Here is a 22,707-nt window from a genome sequence, read left to right as displayed (position 1 = left end):
CTGCTTTATTTTATTAGCTGTCCTGCTATAGGAGGGAGTGATGGTTAGAGAAGATGCAAGGCATAAAATGAAGGAGATTTTGTATGGCAAATTATATTTAAAATGAATATTTGTTTGCCATTGTTAAAATTCACCTCCTCCAACTCCAATATCTATTGCAAAGATTATATGATTTCATAGGAAGCTGGATAAAAGGCAGAGCAGAGTGGCACCTTAGAAACCTTTCATAGAATCTGATAAAGTAGTTTGCTGCCTATTAAATTTCATGCCTCTCTAAACCAGATAGTTTCTAAGGACATGCCTACACATGCACTTTAATGTATACTAGCCTATTTTAATATGCATTAAAACATGCTCTTTCACTGATGTGCACTAAAATAGGCTAATGCACCTTTTTCTAGTACCTTAGAATGGAGGTACTAGATTTAATGTGCATTACGTAAAGCACATTAATGAACGTGTAGACTTGCCCTAAGGTCCCACCCAGTCCTGCCTTCTGCCTGACTTTGTATAACACAGCTAACTATCTCACTGCTCATAGGGAGCTGGTGATAAGTATGAAGGATCAACTAATGCCAAAGGGAAATGAAGAAACAGTGGAGAAATAGGCCACTTTGGGAAGATCTGTAATGACAAACAATTTCCAGATTTTTCTTTTGCAGGAAAGAGGAGGTCAACATTTTCACATCCAGACTTTTCAGCTGCTTAATTTCTCTTCAAGCCGCCTGGCCAAAGAGAAGCATTATGTTGAGAGTGGCAGAAACAGACACCGTCCATGATTTGGCAACTCTCAGGGCCGCATACTTGATATGAACAATTGTTGAAGAAGACATGAAAAAATATCATTTCTTGGAATCTTTAGTTGCTGATCTTTGTTTTGCCCTTTTATTGTTCAGTGTCTAGCCAAGGAGTAAAAAGGAGCAGTTTATAGTTTACAAGAAAGGTAGCAAAGGCCAAATTGCACCATTTCCTTATTTCCTCCTCAATTCTTTTCTTAGCACCCTTTGTCCATGGGAGTGGTCCAAATAGGATCAAAATGCAGTGATTTATGAATGGGATCCCTCGAGTCTCACCCTTTCAGAAATCAGCAGTGGACGGATCTTTGAATTTATAACACATATTCTCCCCTGGTCATCAGCCAACAGAGCCAGGTGGTTTTATACATATCCTGCAAAGGAACTATGACCAAGTTCAACTTAGCAAAGTTTTAAAAAACAGTGCAAATGATTCAGTCACGCTAGCACTGCGAATAAAAACACCATTGTTTGCTGCAATTTGAGACATTTTATAGTAGCTGGAGTTCTCTAGAGGTCTGCAAAAAAGATTTGGGGGCCCAATTCTAAGTTATGCTAAAGCTCCATTATGTCACTCCAGAGGTGTAAAGGGGCTGTAAAGGGGTGGAAGCGGCCCTTGTGGAATATCCCAAGGTAGGGGGCTCCTTCTACTGCCAGAATGGCCCCCATCTGGTTTTCCTTCCAGTCTCCAGCACCTGTCAGGGTGAACCAAGGATAAGAAGAGGTGAGGCCAGGCATTGCTTTGCTCAGGCTATTACCCATTTCTCATAGCCTTTTGGAACTAGTCTTACAAAGCTGCATGTTTCCTAACCAACTAATTGCTTGCTGCTGCACTGATCTGTGTTGTTAAACATAGTGATGGAGGAATTTAGAGTGTTGAGATTCATTTGATTTCAGAAGTGCAGCACCAAAAGCATGGTCTCTCCCTTATATTTTACTCCAACTTTTTCCCAACCCAACCAGATATTTTGTCTGATTTTCCAGGCCCCTCTTTCCTACTCTAAATACATCCCCAGCACCCAAAACCCTCCCCTTCAGTGAATCTTTGCTGCTTCTTCACTGAGAGAGTCAAAGGACAGTGACCTGTGCACAGTCCTATTCAAATGTTACATGCTCAGGGACCCCCCCCCCCATCAGCAGTGTCCAAAACACATTTCCCTCCCCAGATTAGAACCCAGAAAAGTCTCAAAACATGCAATATTTGACAAGAAGACTTAGCTCAGCAGAGAGGGTGATGCCTACTGATATTTGCAAAAGATGGCTTTCAGGAAAGCTGCAACAACACAGAAGTTACAGTAGAGGAGTAAGAAATGGAATTTATTTCATCCAGCTATTTCGATCTCAAAGGGTTAATTTCAAGACCTGGCTGAAATTCAGTTCTTGATTTTTTTCCCCAAACTTGACACACATTTAGCTAAATGAGGATTAAGCTGTCCTGTTAATAAAGAAAATGTATAGAAGGTCTATGGCCTAGAATTTGGTGTACTGAAAACTAGTAGTCAGGATGCTGTCATTATCTAATTGGTCCTAGGTTGTTGAACCCAAGATGAGTAATAGCAGATATGTCATAGTCCACTGGGCCAGTGCCTGCTGCCATCTGTTAGGATTACATCCTGGATTAGACAGTCAGAAATTAACTACTGGAACAGATGCAGGAGGGAGGGGTTTATATTTAGAATACCCTGTCCACATTATACAAAATATCTTTTTTCTTTAGGTCCTGCAGAAAATCTATGCTCCAAAATATTCTTTGTGGTCAAAATTAATGCACTAGGGCCTCAGCCTGGAACGTGACTGTAGGATACAGACTATAATGATAAGCAGGATTTTGCGTAGCACCCAGTACTAACACCTTGTACAACATGGCAAGAGGTTACCATCATGCAATTCTAGGACATGAACTCAAGCTCTTAAAAGCACTCCTGAGGGCCAGTTCTTGAGCTAAGGGCACCCCTTTAATTAACTCAGAAACTTCAGACAAATAGCTGAGAGTCCAAACTAGATTGTTTCCATCACTGCCCTGGCCCTGCACAAAATGAAGGGGTGATTATAGACTGCTCTGTTTTCCCAGTTGCCTTGTTCTTTTAAAACACTCTTGAATCTTGGGTGACTAGCCCCAAGCACTGCAGTGATATTGCAGAGAGAGCAGGTTGGGGGGAATTGAACCAGGAAGCCTAAAATGAAGCGTTATTAGGCAGAAACACTGCGCTACTCATACATTTATTTAAACTTCCCTGCCTCTGTTTTATTCTTCTCAGGGACAGCCTGGAACAAGAGGTTTTCCTGGATTTCCGGTAAGTGCAACTGCTAATTTATGATGTATATATGCACAGTATTGCCAGCTAGCATCAGTACTGCTGCTTTCTCTCTCAGCATTTCTATCCTAAACCAAGGACCCAACATGTCATTTAAAAGTTTTTTCCGGTTTCATTATTGTTTTCTTTTCTCCTTAATGCTACCTAGAAAACACACACACACATACACATACTCAAAACTCTAAAGGATTTTTTTTTTTAAACCCGATGTTAAAATAACATAGCTTAAGCCAGATCTGTACTGTAAAATACCCCAAAACAAAGAAAATCAACCCAAAGTAAGTGAAATTTTAGCCTTAATGGACTTCAGTGTGATACTGCAATAACGGAGAGCCTCTCAGATTCATCCAGACCTCTGTGCAGTGTAGCACAGCTACTGACCTCACTTAGGCAAAGAGTCCCAGCAGGGGGAGGGGGAAAGGATAACGGCATGGATGGAATTTCTTCTGCAGCACTGTAAAGTTACAGATATAGCTGTAACTTTACAGCTTTGCAAAGGGCAAGGTAACAAACAATAAATCCTAGGAAGTATGAAAAAATCCCCATGTCCGTTCCATGCTTCCTGTTAAGTCAGTCTGGCCACACTACCCTCACTATCTACTCTGTTCCAAAACACTGCATTCACTATGTATTTCTATTGATTTATTCTGAAGATGTGAGAAGCTAAGATTACTTTTGCCACTGATACCCCTCTTCAAGTCAGCCCAGGCTCCAGTGGGGAGACTGGAAGTTGTCACTCAAGGGTAGGTTATGAAGCAGTACAGATCTTCAGGGGGTTACCTTAGACATGGAACCCCCCCAGGAATCTACCATCTTTGAGCCCCCTAAGCTTTGTGCTGCTCTCTCTGGAAGTTAGTCAATACCAGAGAGCCACCCTCACTTCGGTAAGAGCAAAACACTGAAGAGAAGGGAGTCTCTTCTGTACTTGGTGGTTTTTGAGGTTTGAGCATCCTGACAGCAAACTCAGTGATATGACAAAGCTGACCCCATACCAAGCACTAGGACATTCTGGGTTCTCTTCTAAAGCTTTGTGGCACCTATAGCTTCAAGGTTATTTTTTAATGTTTACTGAAAGGTGTGTTCATTGTTTAAAATTAATGAGATTTTTTTTTTCATTTTTGTCTAGCTGACATTGTGGTTTAAATTTTTTCAAAAATGTAAAATGCTCTGTTTTTCTCTATATTTTTCCAACCACTTATATTCTTTGAACATTTCATGTCAACCAGTCTCCCAGTAAAATGCTACTTCCTGCCACAGCCGGGAGTCCTACCATCTCAGGATGACCCAAGGAAGCAGAGATAGCATTCAGCAGATTATGGAGCTTACTCTCCACATTTAGGTGATGGTGGGGAGAGAGATGTTACGGAAAAGAGAAAGTGGAGTTACTCCTTTCATTGCAGTAGATGTAGTCAATTTTTAAATTTAAAAAAGAGTCAAATGGTAAGAGACCTGGTTGAAGCCAGATCTGTGCTCTCTTTCTGATGACTGAAGTATGAGGTTTAGTGTGGAGGAGGGCAATGTGGAAGAAGAGCCTGAAGAGATGCTAATGCTTTCAGGAAGCTGTAGAGAAGTACAGCGTGGATATTTTGGTGTCCAAAAACATTGATCAAAGCATTATTATTTTCCCTCTTTGCCCATTTTTGTACCCTCCCCCCATTGCCCTACTCCTGTCCCAGTCACTGGCTTCTCAGCAACCCTGTTAGTCCCATGGATTTCACACATTTGAACACAGCATTATACTCACCAACCTTTCCATTAAGGAGAACTATGAGGGCCATTCAAAGCATGTCAAGGCCATGACCTGAGGAAGGATGCTTTGTGCTCAAAAACTTGTCTAATATCTCCCTCAACTATACAGCTGGTCCAAGAAAAGATTTTGACAACCCCCTTCCTGCTCTCCTGCCTCTTACATATTCCCTAAGTAGTAAGGCAAGCAACTCCTCCCAGGGGCAGGAGAGGACATACATTAGCTATTCATTATACCCAGGAAGACAGAGAGCAAGAGGTCAAGAGAAGGAGTCTCCTACTGGAACCCTCCATTTGGCAGGCAATTTTATTTCCTTTGTCTTCCGTTTCTTTCCTGTCCTTGTCTCCTCTGCCTTGAGTCTAAAGGGGTCAATTGTATAGAACTGCATCACATCCTTCCTTCACTGTTCTTTACATCCTGTATGATCTCCTCACAACTAAGTCTCTGTGGGCTCCCCAGTGAATTGATTTCCCATCACCTTTTTTTTCCAGGGCCCTATTGGTTTGGATGGCAAGCCAGTAAGTAAAACACTTCCTTCTCTCTACCTATGTCCCTTGAGTTGACTACCTGGACAGGAGAAGTGCCACACAGTGAAAATGTTCTTTTGAAAGATTTTTGTGAAGTCTGTGCACATACTCATGCACCTAAAGAAGGGTTTGCAACATGAGTGTTGGCACTGGATTTACGACCTAGCTCTTACACCTTTGTTCCAGGCAAGCACAACCCTCAGATCGACCACTACCTTTCCATTCAATAATAGGCAAATTTATTGATACAGAGTGATAACAAAAAAGCAACAATACAAACAATTCTATATCTACCAATTCTAGGGCTGTCATCAGAGTCAAAGTGCATCTGGTCAGGATGCAAGCTCCACTCTGAGGCTGTCTCTTAGGTGTCGGCAGTCTGGAGGTGGGATGCCGAGGCCCACAACCCCCCTCCAGTGGGGTGCATGAGACAGGCTGCTGGTATGTCCTCAGTCCTTGGTGACCTTAGGGACCCTTTCCAGGGAATGAGGATGGGGACCCCTCTCAGGGAGGAGTAGGAGGAGGAACCAGGAGGGATGAGACAAAAGAAGAGAAGGAGAGCCATCAAGAAGGGGCAGGGAGGGACCCTTTCTTACTCTCAAGTCTCTGCTTTTGTACTCTCCTTCCCCCTTGATGACTCCTGATGACTCTTCATCCATGGCTCTCTCTGGTTGGTTGTCTCTCTGTGGTCACACGTCCACACAGCCTTCTCTTAATTTGGTCTGTTCTCCCAAACCTGGAACTCAGCCCCCCCACACTGCTCTGGGGCCTTGTAGCTGGTGTCACTTATCTTGTGTTATGGGACAGTATGATATATACTTCCTTGGTTCCCAGGCTGTGTGTCCTTGACGTGTTAGACAAACTGTCTGCCTTGAAGGCTGTGACCTTGTGTTATGGCATGCCCCCCTCAATTCTCAGGCTGTGACCATCCATTGGCTTTGTCATGCTAGACAGCCTATCTGCACCCAGGGCTATATGTGACTGTGTGTGTGAAACCCAGGCTCTTCCAAAGCAATTAAATTCTGCCCATCTTGAACCCTTATAATGCATATATCTATACCTATAAGACAATTCCCTCCCAAAAGGCCCCAGACCTTTAAATGCTATTTCCTAACCAACAATGAGAAAGACAGCAAATCCTTCTGGGGAGTTGGCTTCAATAATGAAAGGGGCAGTACTGAGGCAAGGGCAGTGAGAGAGAGCAGCAACAATGTTTTGCTAGAGCTCTAGGAGGTACAAATTCGACAGCTTTGCTCCAGAACAGAGCAAGAGGCTTGCTCATAGTCAGATGCATTACAGACTGCTACCTGGACCTTTGGTCTGGGCATCAGAAGTGGTTGAGTATAAAGCTATCTACTCCACTACCTTGTGCGCTGTTGTCTAAAGAAACTGGTATGACTTGGCCCATCAACCTAACATGGTTATCTGAGTTGAAGTGAATCCCTTATTCATATACAAGTGTTGATATTTTTTATCCAGTCATTTTGTCAGGTCATCTGCAAACTAGCACATATCCCTCATGTTGCATTTTAAACCTAACTGAGCAGATGAACTCTCAAAGGCAAAGAGAAGTAGAATGAATTCCCTAACCTTCTTGTATCATCTTGGTGCAGCCTTGATCACTTAATTTACTCAGACACAAGGGGTTCCCCCCCCAATTTTCTAGGAGACTTTACATGAGGTCAGCAAAGGGTTCTAAAGGCCTGTGGGGTGCTCAGATCTCTTTTGTGATGGGCTGAATTATAAGATAGGGAAACTAATATAAATAGTCTCCAAACACAAGTGTTATACAGCTAAACCCAGACAGAGTCATACAATACAGTGGGCTATTTCAAAAAAACCCCAAACAAAGGTCTAAACTGCAAAACTTCCTCATTCAACTTACAGAAAGAGAAATCAGAGCCCCTAGCCAGCTCTTCCCTTATCTTGCTGTTAAAAACCCCAACCCCTATTGCTGGAAACATCTACAACTAATCTACAGAAACACCCTTTTTATACTCTGCTGGAGGTAATTAATGAATCTCCTACTACTCTGAAGATCACTGCACTCAGGCCAAACAGCTGTGATCTTTTCTCTAGTAAAGGGATTAACCTCTTCTCTGCCATCCTCTTGAGAGGGCATAATCATGTCACCGTTCAAATCCAAACTACAGATCATAAATGTTTTATCTAAGTGCTTGGCACTGAAATAGGCAAGAGCAATATTCCATTAACTGTGACTGAAGCTGTAAGAATATACCTTGGCACCAGAAACAAGCAAAATGAAATGAATAATGAGTCAAATTAAGGTGATGTGTTCATGGAGTTATTAGGCCTGAATCACCAGGATACTGAAATGATTGCACCTGACATGCATTCTTTTTCCCTTTCAGGGCCATCCTGGACAGAAAGGGGAGATGGTAAAAAAAATATGTATATTGGCAGGGGTAGTGTGTTGATTCTGGGTTTAATAGTTTTGCATTAGGGGAAGTTTATGGGATTTGATTTAAATGGCATGTCCTTAATATAGACACACTTGTAACTGCCCTAATTGCTACTAACACACTAAGTACCTACCTAATTCTAGGTACCAGTTAATTTAGTCCCTTTATAAGTGCATGGGAGGTATAGCTATTATTTTAACATTAGAAATTCCTGGATTATCCGTTCATAATCGCAATTCAGTAGTTATGCTGAGATGTCATTTTAATTCTTAAACTTCATTTTTAGTCAGTAATTATGCCCTTACAATATATTGTGGGAACTGAAATGTTTCATACTTGGCCTCATCTCAGAGGTAAAAGTTTATGGCAAGTTTCATTAAAATCCCATCCAGAAGATTTTGGACTGTCTGAAATGACTTTCTCTTCCCCCACCCAACCCCCACCACAAAACTACAGTGACAAAACAAGAAGCACATTTTTTGCCTAGTAAGATTTTTTTTAGATGCTTTATTTTATTCTTGGGTAACTCCAAAAGGGCTTAGTTTTATGTAATAACTCTGGCCTATTCTGTATGAAGTTCTGAGTTAAGTGTTGGGCCTTTGACATGTTTGGAGAATTTGGGCTGTGAAATCACAAAAATATGCTGTTTGAAACTAATGTAGCAAGCCTGCATGCCTGTTAGTAGTCTTCATTTCATCAGCTTTTCAAATTTTACTAGAGTTTTGACTAGCTCTATATTTTTGAGAGCTCACAAGGTTCAGAGTTCACTTTTCACATGATTATTCAAGTCAGAAATTAGTAATATCTCTATAGACCAATTGCCCCTCCAGCTATATTTGGGTAACTGGACACATTTTGGATGACTCAGTTCTCATTGTTTTTGTTTCTCTATTTTGTTAACTCTACTGTTATTTTACCTATCTGCTTATTCCAGCAATAATGTTGCTCATTTCAGTGAGTTGCAATCTAGATGCTGATATGCAAGGCAAAGCACTAAAGGAAGTAAAGTGTTTTTGTTTCCTCTCTACTTAAAATAAAATCTGATGGTCTTAAACTCCTTTTCCTCCCTAGAATCTGTCAAAATAGTACAGGTCAGAGGCCCAACAGGCTTTTACTTGACCTAGCATGAGGGCCAGAGATTAATTCAACACTACTTTGCAAAGTATTTTGCTCTCTCTTCTTTCTGCTTCAATAGTTTTGACTAATGCATTGCATGTCCAAACAGGCTAGTTGCATCACCCAGAAGCTGCATGGCCAAAGTGCCAGATATTTTTCTTGGCAGTACTGATTGTGTTTTCTTAAAAAAAAAATTAGTCACAGAGAATTCAAATGGGCCTGATCCCTGAACCCCCTCTTTCACCAGACTAAATGCTGCCCTTTGAGGCATCACATGCCACTGTCATTGATTTAGATGAGCATTCCAGAACAGACGTTGGCTGTTAGTCAATGTGTTCAGGTCTAAAATTGCAGTGCTCTAAGTATCCCCAGTTCCTGTGGAAATGAATGGATGATGTCCATGTCCAATGCACTCCTGAATTAGGTTTTAAAAGAGAGAATGAACCATGAGCATAACTGGAATCCATTAGAAATTGTGTGTTAAAGATGCCCTTCTGGGCTACATCCACATGAGTGCTGAAGTTTGTTTCCCCAGGGACAAGTAGCAGCACCACACTTTGTGTCGCCTTTACTTGTCCCCAGGGAACACTCATGCCATGCATGATCTGGCACATGGCAGGTTACTCCAGCTGGGGTAGGGGAGCCTGGGGCCAGCAACTGTGCTGGCCCCAGCAGCCTTACCTGGAATGCTGGGGCCTCCCAGGGCTGCAGCCATGGCAGAAGGCCTGGCCAACAGCTAGAGTGTGGCTCCAGCTGACCAGGCTCCAGTATTGGGTGGTGCACACTGCCATAACGTGCACCACCCTGCTTTTTTTTGGCATGGGTTTTTTTGACCCCGGGACCTCCCGGGGTCAAAAAATCACCCTGTGCTGCCAGGTAGCAGCGTGGGGAATGCCTGCATGTGCAGTGTGTGGCACCGCAGATGGGTCTGCAGCACTACATACTGCACATCCATGCACGTCTGGGCGTGGCCCTGGACTGCAGAAGAGATAAGCTCCTGTATGCCTTCTGTTATACAGTCTTAACTTGAGCTATAGTAGCAAATGGTACTTTTAGTTCTGATGCTCCCTTGTTAAAACCCAGCCTACCAGCCAAGTGGATGGCTGCCCTAAAACATTTGGGAACAATGAAAGTGGGTCTCTCCAGTGATTTCTCACTCTCCTGTGAAACATAACTTCAGTGAAGTCTAGCACTTGTGCATCTTCACATCTCTTGTATGACAAGTATCGCAAAGATTCATTCTACCATGAGGGCTTTTAGCTAAGAACTTTCTTAAAGTTACAGTTTCCATCTTAGATTTGTATTAGTCTTGTCTCTGTACATAACAATTATATCCATTGATCAAAACAATATCTTTTTTTTAAAGGGTGCAGCTGGTCCTAAGGGGCAGCCGGTAAGTACTGTCCTTAATGACTTAGGTAAATAGACTTTTTCTGATATTTTCCTTTAACATGCACACTACTCTTTAATTTATTTCTTAATCATTGCTTTTTCCTAGGGACCTCCAGGACAAAAAGGAGAGAAGGTAAATTTAAAAAGAGCTGGATTTCAAATGAAATTTGAAAGGTGCTCCTTAGAGGCAGGGAAGTGGCTGTGTCTCATCTTGATGCTCTTTCATCTTCAACTTTGACTTTCAAAGCACACTAGGGCAGTTCCCAAAGCAGGTCAAGATTTTTTTTTAGCTTGATGCTCCTCTTAACTTTAGAAAAACAATCTGTGTTCTCTCTGCTTCATAAATCATGCCCAGCTATGACCAGTGCTAATGGTTGTGGACTAAGAGCTCATCTAGAAATGTTGCTGATAATGCCTGACAGCAAAGTATAGCTTTGCAGTTTCTACAGTTAAAGTGGCATGAATGAAGTGCTTGAATTAAAAACTTTTCCTTTAAATTAGATGTCCTCTAGTTATATAATTCAAAAGACAGATATGGGGCAAACCTGAGCTACAGCAAAGTGCCTTTTATGACCATGCCCATAATTTTAACTGAGGATAAAATGTTTTCCATATGGTCACATTAGAAGCAGCACAAGCAAATGTTAAAAGCTGAAAGGAAGTTAAAAGCAGCAGTGGAATAGGAGCAACGTGAGACTTCAGGAAGCTTTTGTTTATTTTCTCTCTGTTGTGTCAGGACAGAGATCCTGACACCAGAAACAAAGAACAGTATTTTCAAAAATAGGAAACCAAACTTCGGCTCCTGAATTCACACATAAGCACTTTAATAAATTATTTGATTTTAAAAAGTGCTGAGTGAAGGGTACTCAAGATTAATTTTTAAAAGGGGCCTAAATATGAATTTAGGATCCTGGTTTTTTATGTTTGAATCTTGTCCAAACTGTAAAAAATCCAACAGTTGCTAAGAAAATGTAATGATTACATGTTGGAAAATCCTACAGAACGATAGTTTATGCATATGTCAAAGGGGGATCCTGTCTGCTAGTTTCTCTAATTTGAAGTGGTTGGTTGTCGGCTAACTTTTCCTGAACTAAATTGCCTCTTCTTCTGTGGCTCTCTAATTAAAGTAAATGTGGGAAGGAAAGGGAGCAAAGTTAGCAGGTAACAGGCTGGATGCTTAGGTGATATAAACCTCCATTGTAGCCATGCCCATTTACATCTCATGGATCTACCCTCCTTTGTCCATGTTAGTTCACTGCATTCAATATCTAAACTGCTTTTTTTTAATTGTCTTCCTTTTTGCAGGGTCAATGTGCTGAGTACCCACACAGGGTAAGCAGTATCTATTATTATCTATCCCATGGCTTCTTGCATATCAATTCTGTTCTGCTTGAATGGCTTTTCTATTGGTGATACATAACTTTTCATTAATGAAGCTCAGCACAAGTACCAAGTTACTGACTTGGTTGCTACATTGTATTTGAAGACATTGCATAGAATCTTCCAGGAGGGATTTTCATTCCTTTAGACTAAGACAGACATCTAGATATGTACTCATTCCTGAAAATCCCATTGGTACCATCTTAGTAGGGGGCTGAGTTTGCCTCCTGAGGGTTGTGGGTCTCATCCCCCAACCTGGTGGGGCACTTGAGGATTTGAAGGAGACCAGGGCCATTTGCTCAGAGGCCTTGTACCTTCACACCAGCTCTGCCCCTATCATCACAGAGGGATAGGATATTTGGAGACCCATGGGAAAAAGGCTGGATGACCTGGGGCTCTGGACTCTTGTTCACCTAGTTTGTATCAGGTAAATATCCCAAGGACAGTATGCCCCTGACTCAGTATTTCTCTAGCTATTTGTTCCTTCCTGGCCCATCTCCTCTGTATAGCTCCCCATTCATTCTAGTCCCTGGAACATACAGGAAGCCTTTTGTAGATCTTGGAAGGGAGGGTGGTTCTGCAGAGCTAACTGAACAAAACTGGGGAGAACCCCATACTGGTGGCCCCTTCAGTACTGAGATCCTGAGGGCAAAAACTGGCTCACAAAGGGCTGTGGGAGTGTAGACAACAAAGGTCAAGTCAATGAAATACAGCAGTGAACCTGAAAAAACCTGTGTCCATAGGGTTAGAAATTTACTGTGGGCAGGGTAGAGGCTTTTTTAAGGGTGGGCAAGTAGAAATAGTCCTCCCACGACATAATGTCAGTGTCTACATTTAAAAACCTTGCACTGGCACTGTTCATAATGTAATGAATGTAATGTAAGTATCACCTGGCTGTTTGTGCACCACTGTTTGAAAAAAAAAAGAGGTGTTTTTGTTTATTTCAGTAATAATTTTATTAAAGCCAGGAAATAGCCCCTCTTACTTCCCTCTCCTGCCCTGTCCGGCATGTACCACCATCAAAAGAGAAGGGAGCATATCATGGGGTTTAGGGGATTATAAGAAAGAATTTAACTGGCATAAACAAACCTAAAAACAACTGTAGCTCTGAAAATCCATTGGAAATGCACTGGAAGGACATCATATGAGAAGACTGAAACTTGTAACCATGGTGCACAGGGAGACAGGCTTAAAAGCTTTCTGTTTATTTTTTGAAGAGTCTCTGGACAGTTGAACAGAGTTTTGGCCCTTGGCCCAGACGGCAATGGGGCCATGAGTGGTCCAGGACTCTGGTACAAAGACTGCATGTAGATAGCAAACCTGTCTGTGGCATCTAGGGTGGCGGGGGGAGAAGGGAGGTCGTGTGTTCCGGCCCCGATACAATAATAGAAGGTCAGCTGTGTTTATTTAGACAGGCAGTCTCATTACATTGTTATGTTAAAAAAAAGCTAGCAACAATGTTCACTTAAGCAGTGTCCCGAGTTCTATTACAGCCGTTGGCTCCAGACTGTCCTCATTGCTCAAGGTGAAAAACAGGGCCAGGGACCATAAAAACATTAGGAAATGGAGAAACTGATGACAAATTACAGGGAGTTTATACCTCAGTTTATATCTTAGGTCACAAGTGACAACAGTTTGATAGTCTCTGTTTATAGACACTGCTGAATTTTGGTCCACAATTAACACCATCACCACGTGACCAAGAGCTGGCTGCCTTCACATAGGCTCTAATAGCAGGAAAAGGCACTGCAGGTCAGTACAATAATGCCCCAGCTAAGCTAAGTGATGGAAACCTACTTTGACTTGCCTGGCAATAAAAGCAGCCAGCAATTTTGGTCTCTAAAGGAGCACCAATTCAACCTTCTGACCTGAATGAGGGCTTTTGACTTAAGAATGATAAATGTCCCCAGACTAGCTCCTGGGTTGAATGTCCTTGGGTAGACTGAAGGTTCTCAAGGTAAATGGAGTCGTCAGCCAGTTTTTGTAGCCCCCTTCTCCTCAATATCAGAAAACAAGAGAAGTGAAAATTAAGAAAAATACACTTTTTCAAAAGTTTTATGTAACTTTAGCTATGCTGAAATTTCTATTAATTTTATTGGACATTGTCATCAGTGTGAGGAGTTGTTAGCTTCACTGGATGCCATGGACAAGGCAAGAAATAGCAAACTATCTTAAAAAATTAGAACATTTGGGGGTTTTTTTTAAATAAATTAAAAATCAGGACTGCATCTCCACTCAACTTAGCTCTTTTAAGTTAGTCTACTGCACAAGTCATGAGCAAACAGAACCTATATTCTTATGAGTAAGGGACCACAGAAGATTTTATCTTATACTACATCAATCCTGAGGACAGATGGGTAGTTGGAGATGATTACAAAATTACAGTGGCTAGGGTAGGGCTGGAGATGGAACCTGACCTCAGAGAATAGTTGGGCCAGTAAAGTTCGTTTTGTTCTTGATGATATGATGTATCTAACTGACCCCATTCTGTGTCACTATGTCTTCACTGTCCCTTAGGAATACCTAAGTACTACACTTGCAGCTCTACGCTCTAATCAGATCCTTACACTGAAGGTTTGTGGTTAATGGTCTAACAGGACCCAGTTCTGTTGCAAAAGAAACAAGAATGTAGATCCAATATTGCATGTTGGGTTATTGGGGGTGAGGTTTTGAAGACAGGAGGAAGAAGCTGGAAATAACCCAAAGCCTGAAAGCTGACCCTATATTTGACTTTGTACACAGGTCCTTTTAAACTCAAGCTTCTTTTGTAAGAAGGCTAAGCAGACTCCTGAGATTACACTCCATTTTTCTCCTCATGCCTTTTTAATAACCTTTCCCTCAGCTCCCTGCATTTTACCACATTATAACCATACTTCTTCCAGACAGAGATATTACTAAGGATTCAACAGGGCTCTTCCACAGAGTCTGTCTTGGTTCCTTCCAAATCATTATCTGAATGAATACAATGGGATGTTAAATTTTCCCTTTGCCTAGGGTTAATAGTATTCTCAGAACCCACTAAAATGGCAACTAGGCCTAGAGCGCTCCACTGCATCCCAAGGGCAGCCCTGTTGTATCACTATGCTCTCTATCTGCTGCTAACACCCAAAATAGAAATGCCAGTTCAGTAAACAGGACTGAAGGAAATTAAAATGACAGAATCTCTGCATTTTCCAGCCATTGGGATGCTGCATCATGTTAAGTGATGTCACCATATGCCACACAAGGCATATGCATTTTCATTGTCCTTACAGGGATAACAATGGTTGCCACCAAAGTCTGACCTTCCATCCACCCCAAGTCCTTTCTTGCTGTGTCCTCCACCTCCTTCTTTATACAAACCTGCTTTCTGGAAGGGAGGGACTCACCATGGTCAAAACTGTCCTGGTTGATTGTGTTCTCAATCACTTATGATTCCCTATGTTAGCTTACGGGAGAAGATAATGATAAAAATGTGAAGCTGACTGGTCTCATGTGAAAGGCATGGCACTGAAATCATGGCTGTTCAGTCCCAGGAGCCATGTAGACTGATCTTTACTACATTAATGAGAATCTAGGTACAACAGGTCTTGCTTATTTTGAGATTCACTGCATCATAATATGATCCGTGAACTTCATTTTAATTGTGACTGAGTAGAAATTTGCTCTGCTGGTTTCCTGCAAAGAGTTGTTTTTTTTTAAATTGCCCAGAGGGCAGCACTATAATGGTGTAATATTGTGATGACATTTCATTTTGCAACAAGACTGGATCTTAGCTTGCACTAAAACCCAAACAGCCATCTTTCAGGGGAGTAAAATGCACTCTTGGATATACACAGTTACTGTCATGGGAGACCAGCAAGCATACCTCTCAGCCTTGTGTTCACAGCTCACGCAGGGAAAACTGAAGACACAAACACACTTGTGTGTTCATGTGAAGGACCTGGTTCTCCTTATTTACACCAGTGTAAAGGAAGAATAGCGTCAGTGGAGTTACACCAATATAAAACAAGACAGACAATCAGACCGGGTCCTACCATTCCTGAGCTTTGTGTCTGTGCTGTGAATGCCAACTTTTTGGGATGTAAAGCAGCCTACCAAGCACTCAGAAAGAGAGGAGCATGTTAGGAAGTGGAAATTAGATATAGCATGAGTATGAATTGAAGTCCTGATTTGGATTTGTATGGGTCAGCTGTATGACAAAGAGAGGATTCCTGCCCCAAATGGATTGCACACTATTGTTATTATTAGACAAAGAGACAAGGAATGCATAGGCTCAGTATATTGGCAATAAATTAATATCTGTCTGAGGAGAAAACAATTCATTTCACTCTTGAGGCAATGCCACTGCCCAAAGCTCAGAGACAGTAAAAAGAGCAAATTTTAGTCTTCTACAGTTGGGTCATGATAATACTGAAGGTCTTCCTGAGGACAAATAAAGTGAAACAATGAAGGATTCTGAACAAGTGAGATATCTCCTAATATAATTTTGTTTTAATATGCAAAAAGTATCAGTTCAAAAATTGGTCTTATTCTACCACTGCTGGCCCTGGCAGGAAATTGAAGTTTTATTTGGATGATGAATTCTTCCATTTCTTGGAAGGGAATCCCTTGTTATTGTGCAGTGACTCCTCCAGCTTGGAAAATGGTGCAATTCTCATTCAGACTTCATTAGAAAACTGGTAGCATACTAGCTGCAACCTGAAGTCTTACATGTGCTTATTTAATGGTGAGGGAAATTTGTTAGGGCTTTCAAAAGAGAACAATCTTGAGATAAGGCAAGAAGCTGGGAAGGAAGGTGAGGAAAATTGCATATATTCATCGGTGGTTGTAATTTGTAGAAAATTCATTATTGATTTGTCTAACTGTTCAACTCTAATAATAAGACACTGAGAGAACCAGAGAACTGAGGGAAACTTGGGGAAAAATCTTTATGTTATGTTGCAGTAAAGACTTTCTGAGGCAAGCAGCAGAACTGACACAAGAAATTACTTAGTGGGCGCATCTACATGTGACAGTGTATCACTGTAGCAATGTACTACTTCCAAAAGGAAGTACTAAATGACAATGCCGTAACAAAGGCGCTATAGGTACATGTGTAGATGTGTTCAGTGAATTTTATTTCTGAAGATGAATCAAAAGCAGAAAAGTTATGTGATGTAATTGAAGGGCTGGGTCTGAAAGACAGATAAGTGACAGAAAAAAAGCAAGTAAAATCTAGCCCTTTCAAGAAGAACCTGTGCTTTCAAGGCCATACCTTATGATATTCCATCATATGTTTAAAGTAAAATGCAGAAGAGCTCAGAGGTTTGCCGAATGGTACCCAATGACAGTCTTTCCATGTGCCCTTCACAAGTGTGTCTTAACTGTGGTTTATTCTCATTACATTCTTTTACCCCCTTCCCCCTTTCTTTCCATTTCCTTTCTTGGCTGCTCTCTGGCTCTTGATGTCCTACTGATCTCCTTTGCCTTGTGAACTTTGCCCTGTGGTCTTCTGGTTCGATCTTCTTCCTCAGCTGTTGCCTCTCCTCAATTCAGTGCGACTGGCTCCACCCCCGGTCATAAAGAGACGCACTTTTCAGGTAGACACTTTCTCCTCCTTTCCTGTTTTAAGCCTACTCAGAATATTAAGATTAATCAGCTTCATTCCTTCCTTCCATCCTTAGAGAGGGGTTTCAAAAAGACTCTGGCAGAGCCAAAGGCTCTCTTTGGAGTAGAAGAATATTTGGTGCCATCAGGTGAGAAACAAGAATTGTAGCAATTCCTGATTTTTAAAGCAAATGAATTAAGATGTGGAACATCTGATTCTTTAAAGTGTGATAAAAAAGAGGTGGCATAAGGGGTAGGCACTGACTTTTACCCTAAGGAGTCAGGTCCTACACATACAACAGTATGAGTAGTTGGTTAGAAACTTCCTGTTGAAATTGTGTAAATGCCATGAAACTTTGTGCAAGAGGTCTTGCTTATTAGGCAAACAGCTCTGCTAGGGCTTGTATAAATGGTGGCACACAGAAATATTAATTCAAATGAACTTTTACAGTGGATGAATTCAATTGAACCAAATCCTTCTTTTTTCACTCTTTTTAAGCATTACGTTGACCTTAAGTCAGGCCCTAATGAGTTTGGCAATTAAACTAAATTGAACTAAGGCCATGTGAATTCCGCAAGAGTGCACCTATGCAGAGGCTTAATGTAGTTTAACTAATCCATTTTAAATGCATGCTTTTAGTTATTTGGATTCACTTGCCTGACTTTCTCCATGTAGACAAGCTCTTAACAATTGTCCCTACTGAGCCATTTGTATCAAGACTTAAAATGGGTTCACTGTGATGAAATGCAAAAAGCAGGATGGCAAAAGACATTGATATTCTCCCGTAGCTGCTGTATTCTTTTACTGGAAGGCTGTTGGTTTGTGCCTAAGAACTTTTAGCATACTTACTGGGTTTTTTTCCTGAGAAATGACCCAGTGGCTTCTGCCCAGTGTCTACTAGGTAGGTGTTTACATCATACAAAGCCCCAGAGGTAGCATTGCTTGCTCCACCTTGTCACTCCGACTAGTATCCTCAAGAGAGAGGCTAAAGATTGGCTTGAAAAGACAACTTTGAAAACTGAAGTTCATTGCTAGGATAGAATAGCCAAGCTGGCAAAGCTATACTGCCTTCTATGCCTGTTCTGGGGGCTACATGTGTCAGGACTGTGAATTCAATACCACCCACAAATGCTAAATTCACACAAAGACTTCTTTAAAAACCTGTATGATTCATTTAGCTACTATCAGATTCACTCCATGAGAGAGTAGCCCAATAGACTACCATGGTGTAGGTGTTCTGGTTTCTGGAGCTAATGGCTTATAAGGAAATGCTCTGGTTAGCAGTATATCCAACTGCTTTGAATCCCCAGCCCAATTGACAGGGTACCCACTTACAGCTGGGTTTCTGGAGGCGGCCTTCAGAATGAGTCTGGAACTCATGCCTCTAGGATCATAGCAAGACACTGTAAGCATCCCCTCCCTCAAAAATAGCCCACAGTATATAAAACAAAATTACTATTGGAACTAAAGGAAAGACAACTGCTGCTTAAATTTTGCCGCCATATGAGGATGTTGCAAAGTGGCAGCTCTCACCAACACAGAGACTGGTGTTAGGGGAGGTGATATTTAGCAGTGAACACTATCATGAGAGAGAAGAGAATATTGAGACAGGAGGAATATCTAGGCAACTAATTGGTGTTTAACAAAACTGACAAATTGCTCCAATTAATGGCTAAAAATACTAAATGACATCTGCTAAGTATGAGATCCTATTGCCAACTTTATCTATCCAGTTACATTCCAGTTAAATCCTAGCAGGTCTTTCTAGGATAAAACTATTAATAAGAATATAATGATGTGGTAATAAAGCTCTGAGTGTTTAGGAGTCTGTCTATATGAGGCATCTGCTTAAACAAAAGGTAATGGCACTGCAGGGATGGCACACTGTGTGCAGGAATCTTAAGACTCAAGACTACCTGTGGCCTACTCAGTGCTTGCTAACTATCAGCTTTTGTGTGAACCCAGGCAACTGGATTGCCACACACAAAATAACCCCTTCAGTGTCACCACATCACCAGAAAAGAAGATGTCCTACAAAAAAGGAGGCTGTTCCTGACAGACTCTATAGGCTGTATAATGGCTGCCGATATACATGCTGGTTCGCATTCTGATTAGAACGCTCCAGCGTGACCTCACTGTCACATGTATAAGCCACTGTCTGTGCATTTTAAAATTGCTGCAGGGGTGCTTTATCTAAACCTCATCAAATGAGGTTTAGATAAGGCTCTCCATGGCCATTTTAAACAGACTGAGCATCTGGGATGCCCCCTACCTACTGGAAGACAGAGTTTTAGCAAACAAAAGCACTGAGCGGGGTTAAAACATTTTCTAACTTTGCTATGCCACCAACATTTTGTTTTCGTATTCATAAAGTATTTAAAATATAATGCTACAATGCTATAAGTCCGGAAGGAGATGCAGTGGCAGAGAAGTATGAGGTAATTTGCTTTGTGCTTGTTTCTTGCCTGACTTCTTCCAAGTTCGTATGCCTCTTCTATTTATTGGTACCACATTCACCACAAAATTTAAGAGCAAAACCAGAAGGCTTCTGCGTCCTTCTCAGCAAACCACAGGATGTGCTAGGATTAGTTTCAAAAACAGGAAAAAGAAAAAGCTCTTTTTTGGCACAGTCCATTACATTTCCTACACCATTCTGTTGGTGTGGTGAATTATGGGATATTCTTAACTGAACAAGCAGGGGAGACTGGGTCTCCTGTGGGGATGGTCCACATGTTGAGAATTTGTTTTTATATTTGGCTCATGACAAAAGAAATTAAGTTTGCGGTTAATTCAGTCTATTTATCATTGTAAATAGTACAAATATCCCTATGTTTTATTCAGATCATCTGAGCTTGGTCTCTTCTTAAACATACACCTGGGGCTAGTCTGTGGCTGTTCTGGTTCTCATTTAGGCATCTATACACTGAATCATAGCATGGAGTCTCTGCCTATCTAGATCCATATGCTGTCTCATATCCTCCTTCATTGTATCTGCATTCAGAATCTTGGAGCAATCCAGATTACAAAAGACCAGGATCTGGAGCTCTTCCAGTATCAGAGCAGACTCTGTGGGGATATGCCTCAATGGCATGGCATGGCATGGTGCACCTCATTTTTTAAATGAGGGAAAGCAAAGAATATAGGAGAAAACAGGCAACAGTAGGTGAAGTCAGCAGGTCTGAAGGCAAATTCTAAAACTGCTTGGAAAAGCATCAGTGGCACCATTTTCTATCACAATATGCCATTCTGTTGAAATGGAAACATTTTATGAAATCATGTCAATTTCACTAAAATTTTGTTGTGGGAGAAATATTCAGATGATGTCAAGACAACTTCAGAAAACATTTTTTCTTTTTAAATTGTTAAAATACTGTATACTGTATCCTCATATAAAATAAAAGTTTAAATTAAAAAAATGATTCGGTGCTATTGGACATTTGAATCATTCCAAAACAATTTTTTCTCTCACATTGCCATGAAAAAACAATTTTTGAAATTTGAGATCTTTGTTCCAAAACAGAAAGAAAAACAAATTCTGAAATCTCAAAATCATTCACAAAACTAACTTTCCATCAGAACTGCAACCATCAGCACTAGGCAGTCCCAACCCCCATTCTCCCTTTTCCTCTAAATATCCAAATTATCCTATAGTGACGAACCCCTTGCTCTTTGGCAACACACACATAAGACATATATTACACATAGTTTACCCGCTTGTATATACATGACCTCATGTGAATGGGATAACATTTTATCCAAGTCAGCTGTATCAATTCAATCAAGACAACTTTCTTTTCTCCTGCCATGTGGCCTTAAACTCATGTCTGTGTTTTAAATAAATCCCTAATTCTATTTTTAGCCTTCCAGTATGTTCACAAAGAGTTTGCACTGAAATCTTGTCATGGGCATTAGGACTTTGTGATCCTCTATCTAGGTAGAAGGAATTGTAAAAAAGAAATGAGTGAGATGGGTAGTTACCATGAGTGCCACAGTGCTCTAGGAATGTACTGTATTCATCATTTATAGTCCAGTATTTAACTCACTAACTGCTTGCCACGAGCCAGGTCTGAGCCTCTGTTCCCTGGGACAACAGAAGCACAAGCCTCTTCTGAGTGCTCCAGAATATCTGTGAGGTGACCAGGGAAAGGCCACCTGTGAAGATCAGTAACCAAATATTTGGAGGTTTTTGTCTACCTTCAAGAATATTTGCAAGCCTATTCACCAGAATACCTTATGAAATTCATAAGAATCTCATTCCTGATTGAGATTCTAGTTGACTCCCAAAATACCATGAAAACAGAGCAAAACTGTGTCAAAAGAGTGGACTGTTGTCTAATAGTTAAGCAATAGGAAAATTAATCAAGCCTGCTCTGAAGCGTTATAATTAAAACAGGAACCAGCACATAAATAGGCTGTACAATGGCTGCCTATTAGAAGGCTCCAGCATGGCCTCACCATGAAATGTGTAAGCCTCTGCTCATTTTAAAATGGCTGCAGGGGTGCTTTATCTAAACCTTGTTGAATGAGGTTTAGATAAGACATCCTGTGGCCATTTTTAAATGCACGGGAGCTTAATACATGTGACAGTGAGAAGTTTTAATTAGAGTGGCTCTCTGGAAACCGCTCTAATTAACCACCCCCATCCCCACCCCTAAGCACAAGTAAATTAGGTTCCATGGATCTATCAGTAAGTTACTGTGTGGCCCTGGCTCAGTTCATCCCTCTTTAAAATGATAACATTCACCTGTCTCATTATATAGTGTTGTTCAGAACTAGGTGTAAATTGCTTTGATGAAAGGTTTAAAAAGGTTCAAGGGATTTTAAAATGTATTATATATACTTACTTACAGTTTGTGAAGCTTAAAAAAAAAGATCCCAGTTCATATTTGGGTTGCACCTGGCAGTATGGTAGAATTTAACCCAGTTTTCATGCCCCTTTTATGAGAACGACTAATTAGAAGCTATGTGATGTAATAGCAAACCATAGGGGGATGGCTGCCATCATCCATCCAGAAAGATCATCATGAGGAGACCTTTGCCTCAGTTTTGGAAACCTCTCCGGGTACTAACTACCACTCGCTTCTCTTTCCCCTTCTTGGGCTGACTTGCTATATGTCACACACCTCTAACGCTGTGCTATAGGTTAACTCTGATGGTAACTCATGTTTTAATGAACCTCAGGGTGAACAAGGACAGGCAGGGATCCAGGGCCCGCCAGGGCCACCTGGTCCACCAGGGCCAACAGGACCAGCTGGACCAGCAGGACATTCAGGACAACCTGGGCCAAGTGGGCCACCTGTAAGTTTTTGTTGGTTTTTTTTACAAAAAAGCAATTAACATTTACTTCTTCCCTTCTCTGAATTATGTGCAATTTCCTTTGGCATTTATTTCCACCACTGAGCCCAGCCAGGGCAGTGATCACCAGCAGATTCCCAGGGTGAACT

General features: G+C 41.3%; 1 protein-coding gene across 1 annotated transcript in view; it reads left to right on the top strand.

The window, feature by feature from the left end:
* COL13A1 (collagen type XIII alpha 1 chain) overlaps window positions 1-22,707 on the top strand; it is a 190,524-nt gene that overhangs the window by 87,921 nt on the left and 79,896 nt on the right. The window contains exons 8-15 of the mRNA XM_025203565.1: window positions 3,053-3,088; window positions 5,348-5,374; window positions 7,756-7,782; window positions 10,289-10,315; window positions 10,421-10,447; window positions 11,620-11,646; window positions 14,212-14,268; window positions 22,445-22,561. Coding sequence (XP_025059350.1) covers window positions 3,053-3,088; window positions 5,348-5,374; window positions 7,756-7,782; window positions 10,289-10,315; window positions 10,421-10,447; window positions 11,620-11,646; window positions 14,212-14,268; window positions 22,445-22,561 — 345 coding nt within the window. The remainder of the gene's footprint in view (window positions 1-3,052; window positions 3,089-5,347; window positions 5,375-7,755; window positions 7,783-10,288; window positions 10,316-10,420; window positions 10,448-11,619; window positions 11,647-14,211; window positions 14,269-22,444; window positions 22,562-22,707) is intronic.

The sequence above is a fragment of the Alligator sinensis genome, unplaced genomic scaffold (genome assembly GCF_000455745.1).
Source record: "Alligator sinensis unplaced genomic scaffold, ASM45574v1 scaffold546_1, whole genome shotgun sequence".
Lineage (NCBI taxonomy): Eukaryota > Metazoa > Chordata > Crocodylia > Alligatoridae > Alligator > Alligator sinensis.
The sequence above is the reverse complement of the archived record's forward strand: the minus strand, read 5'-3'. Positions and strand labels throughout refer to the sequence as shown.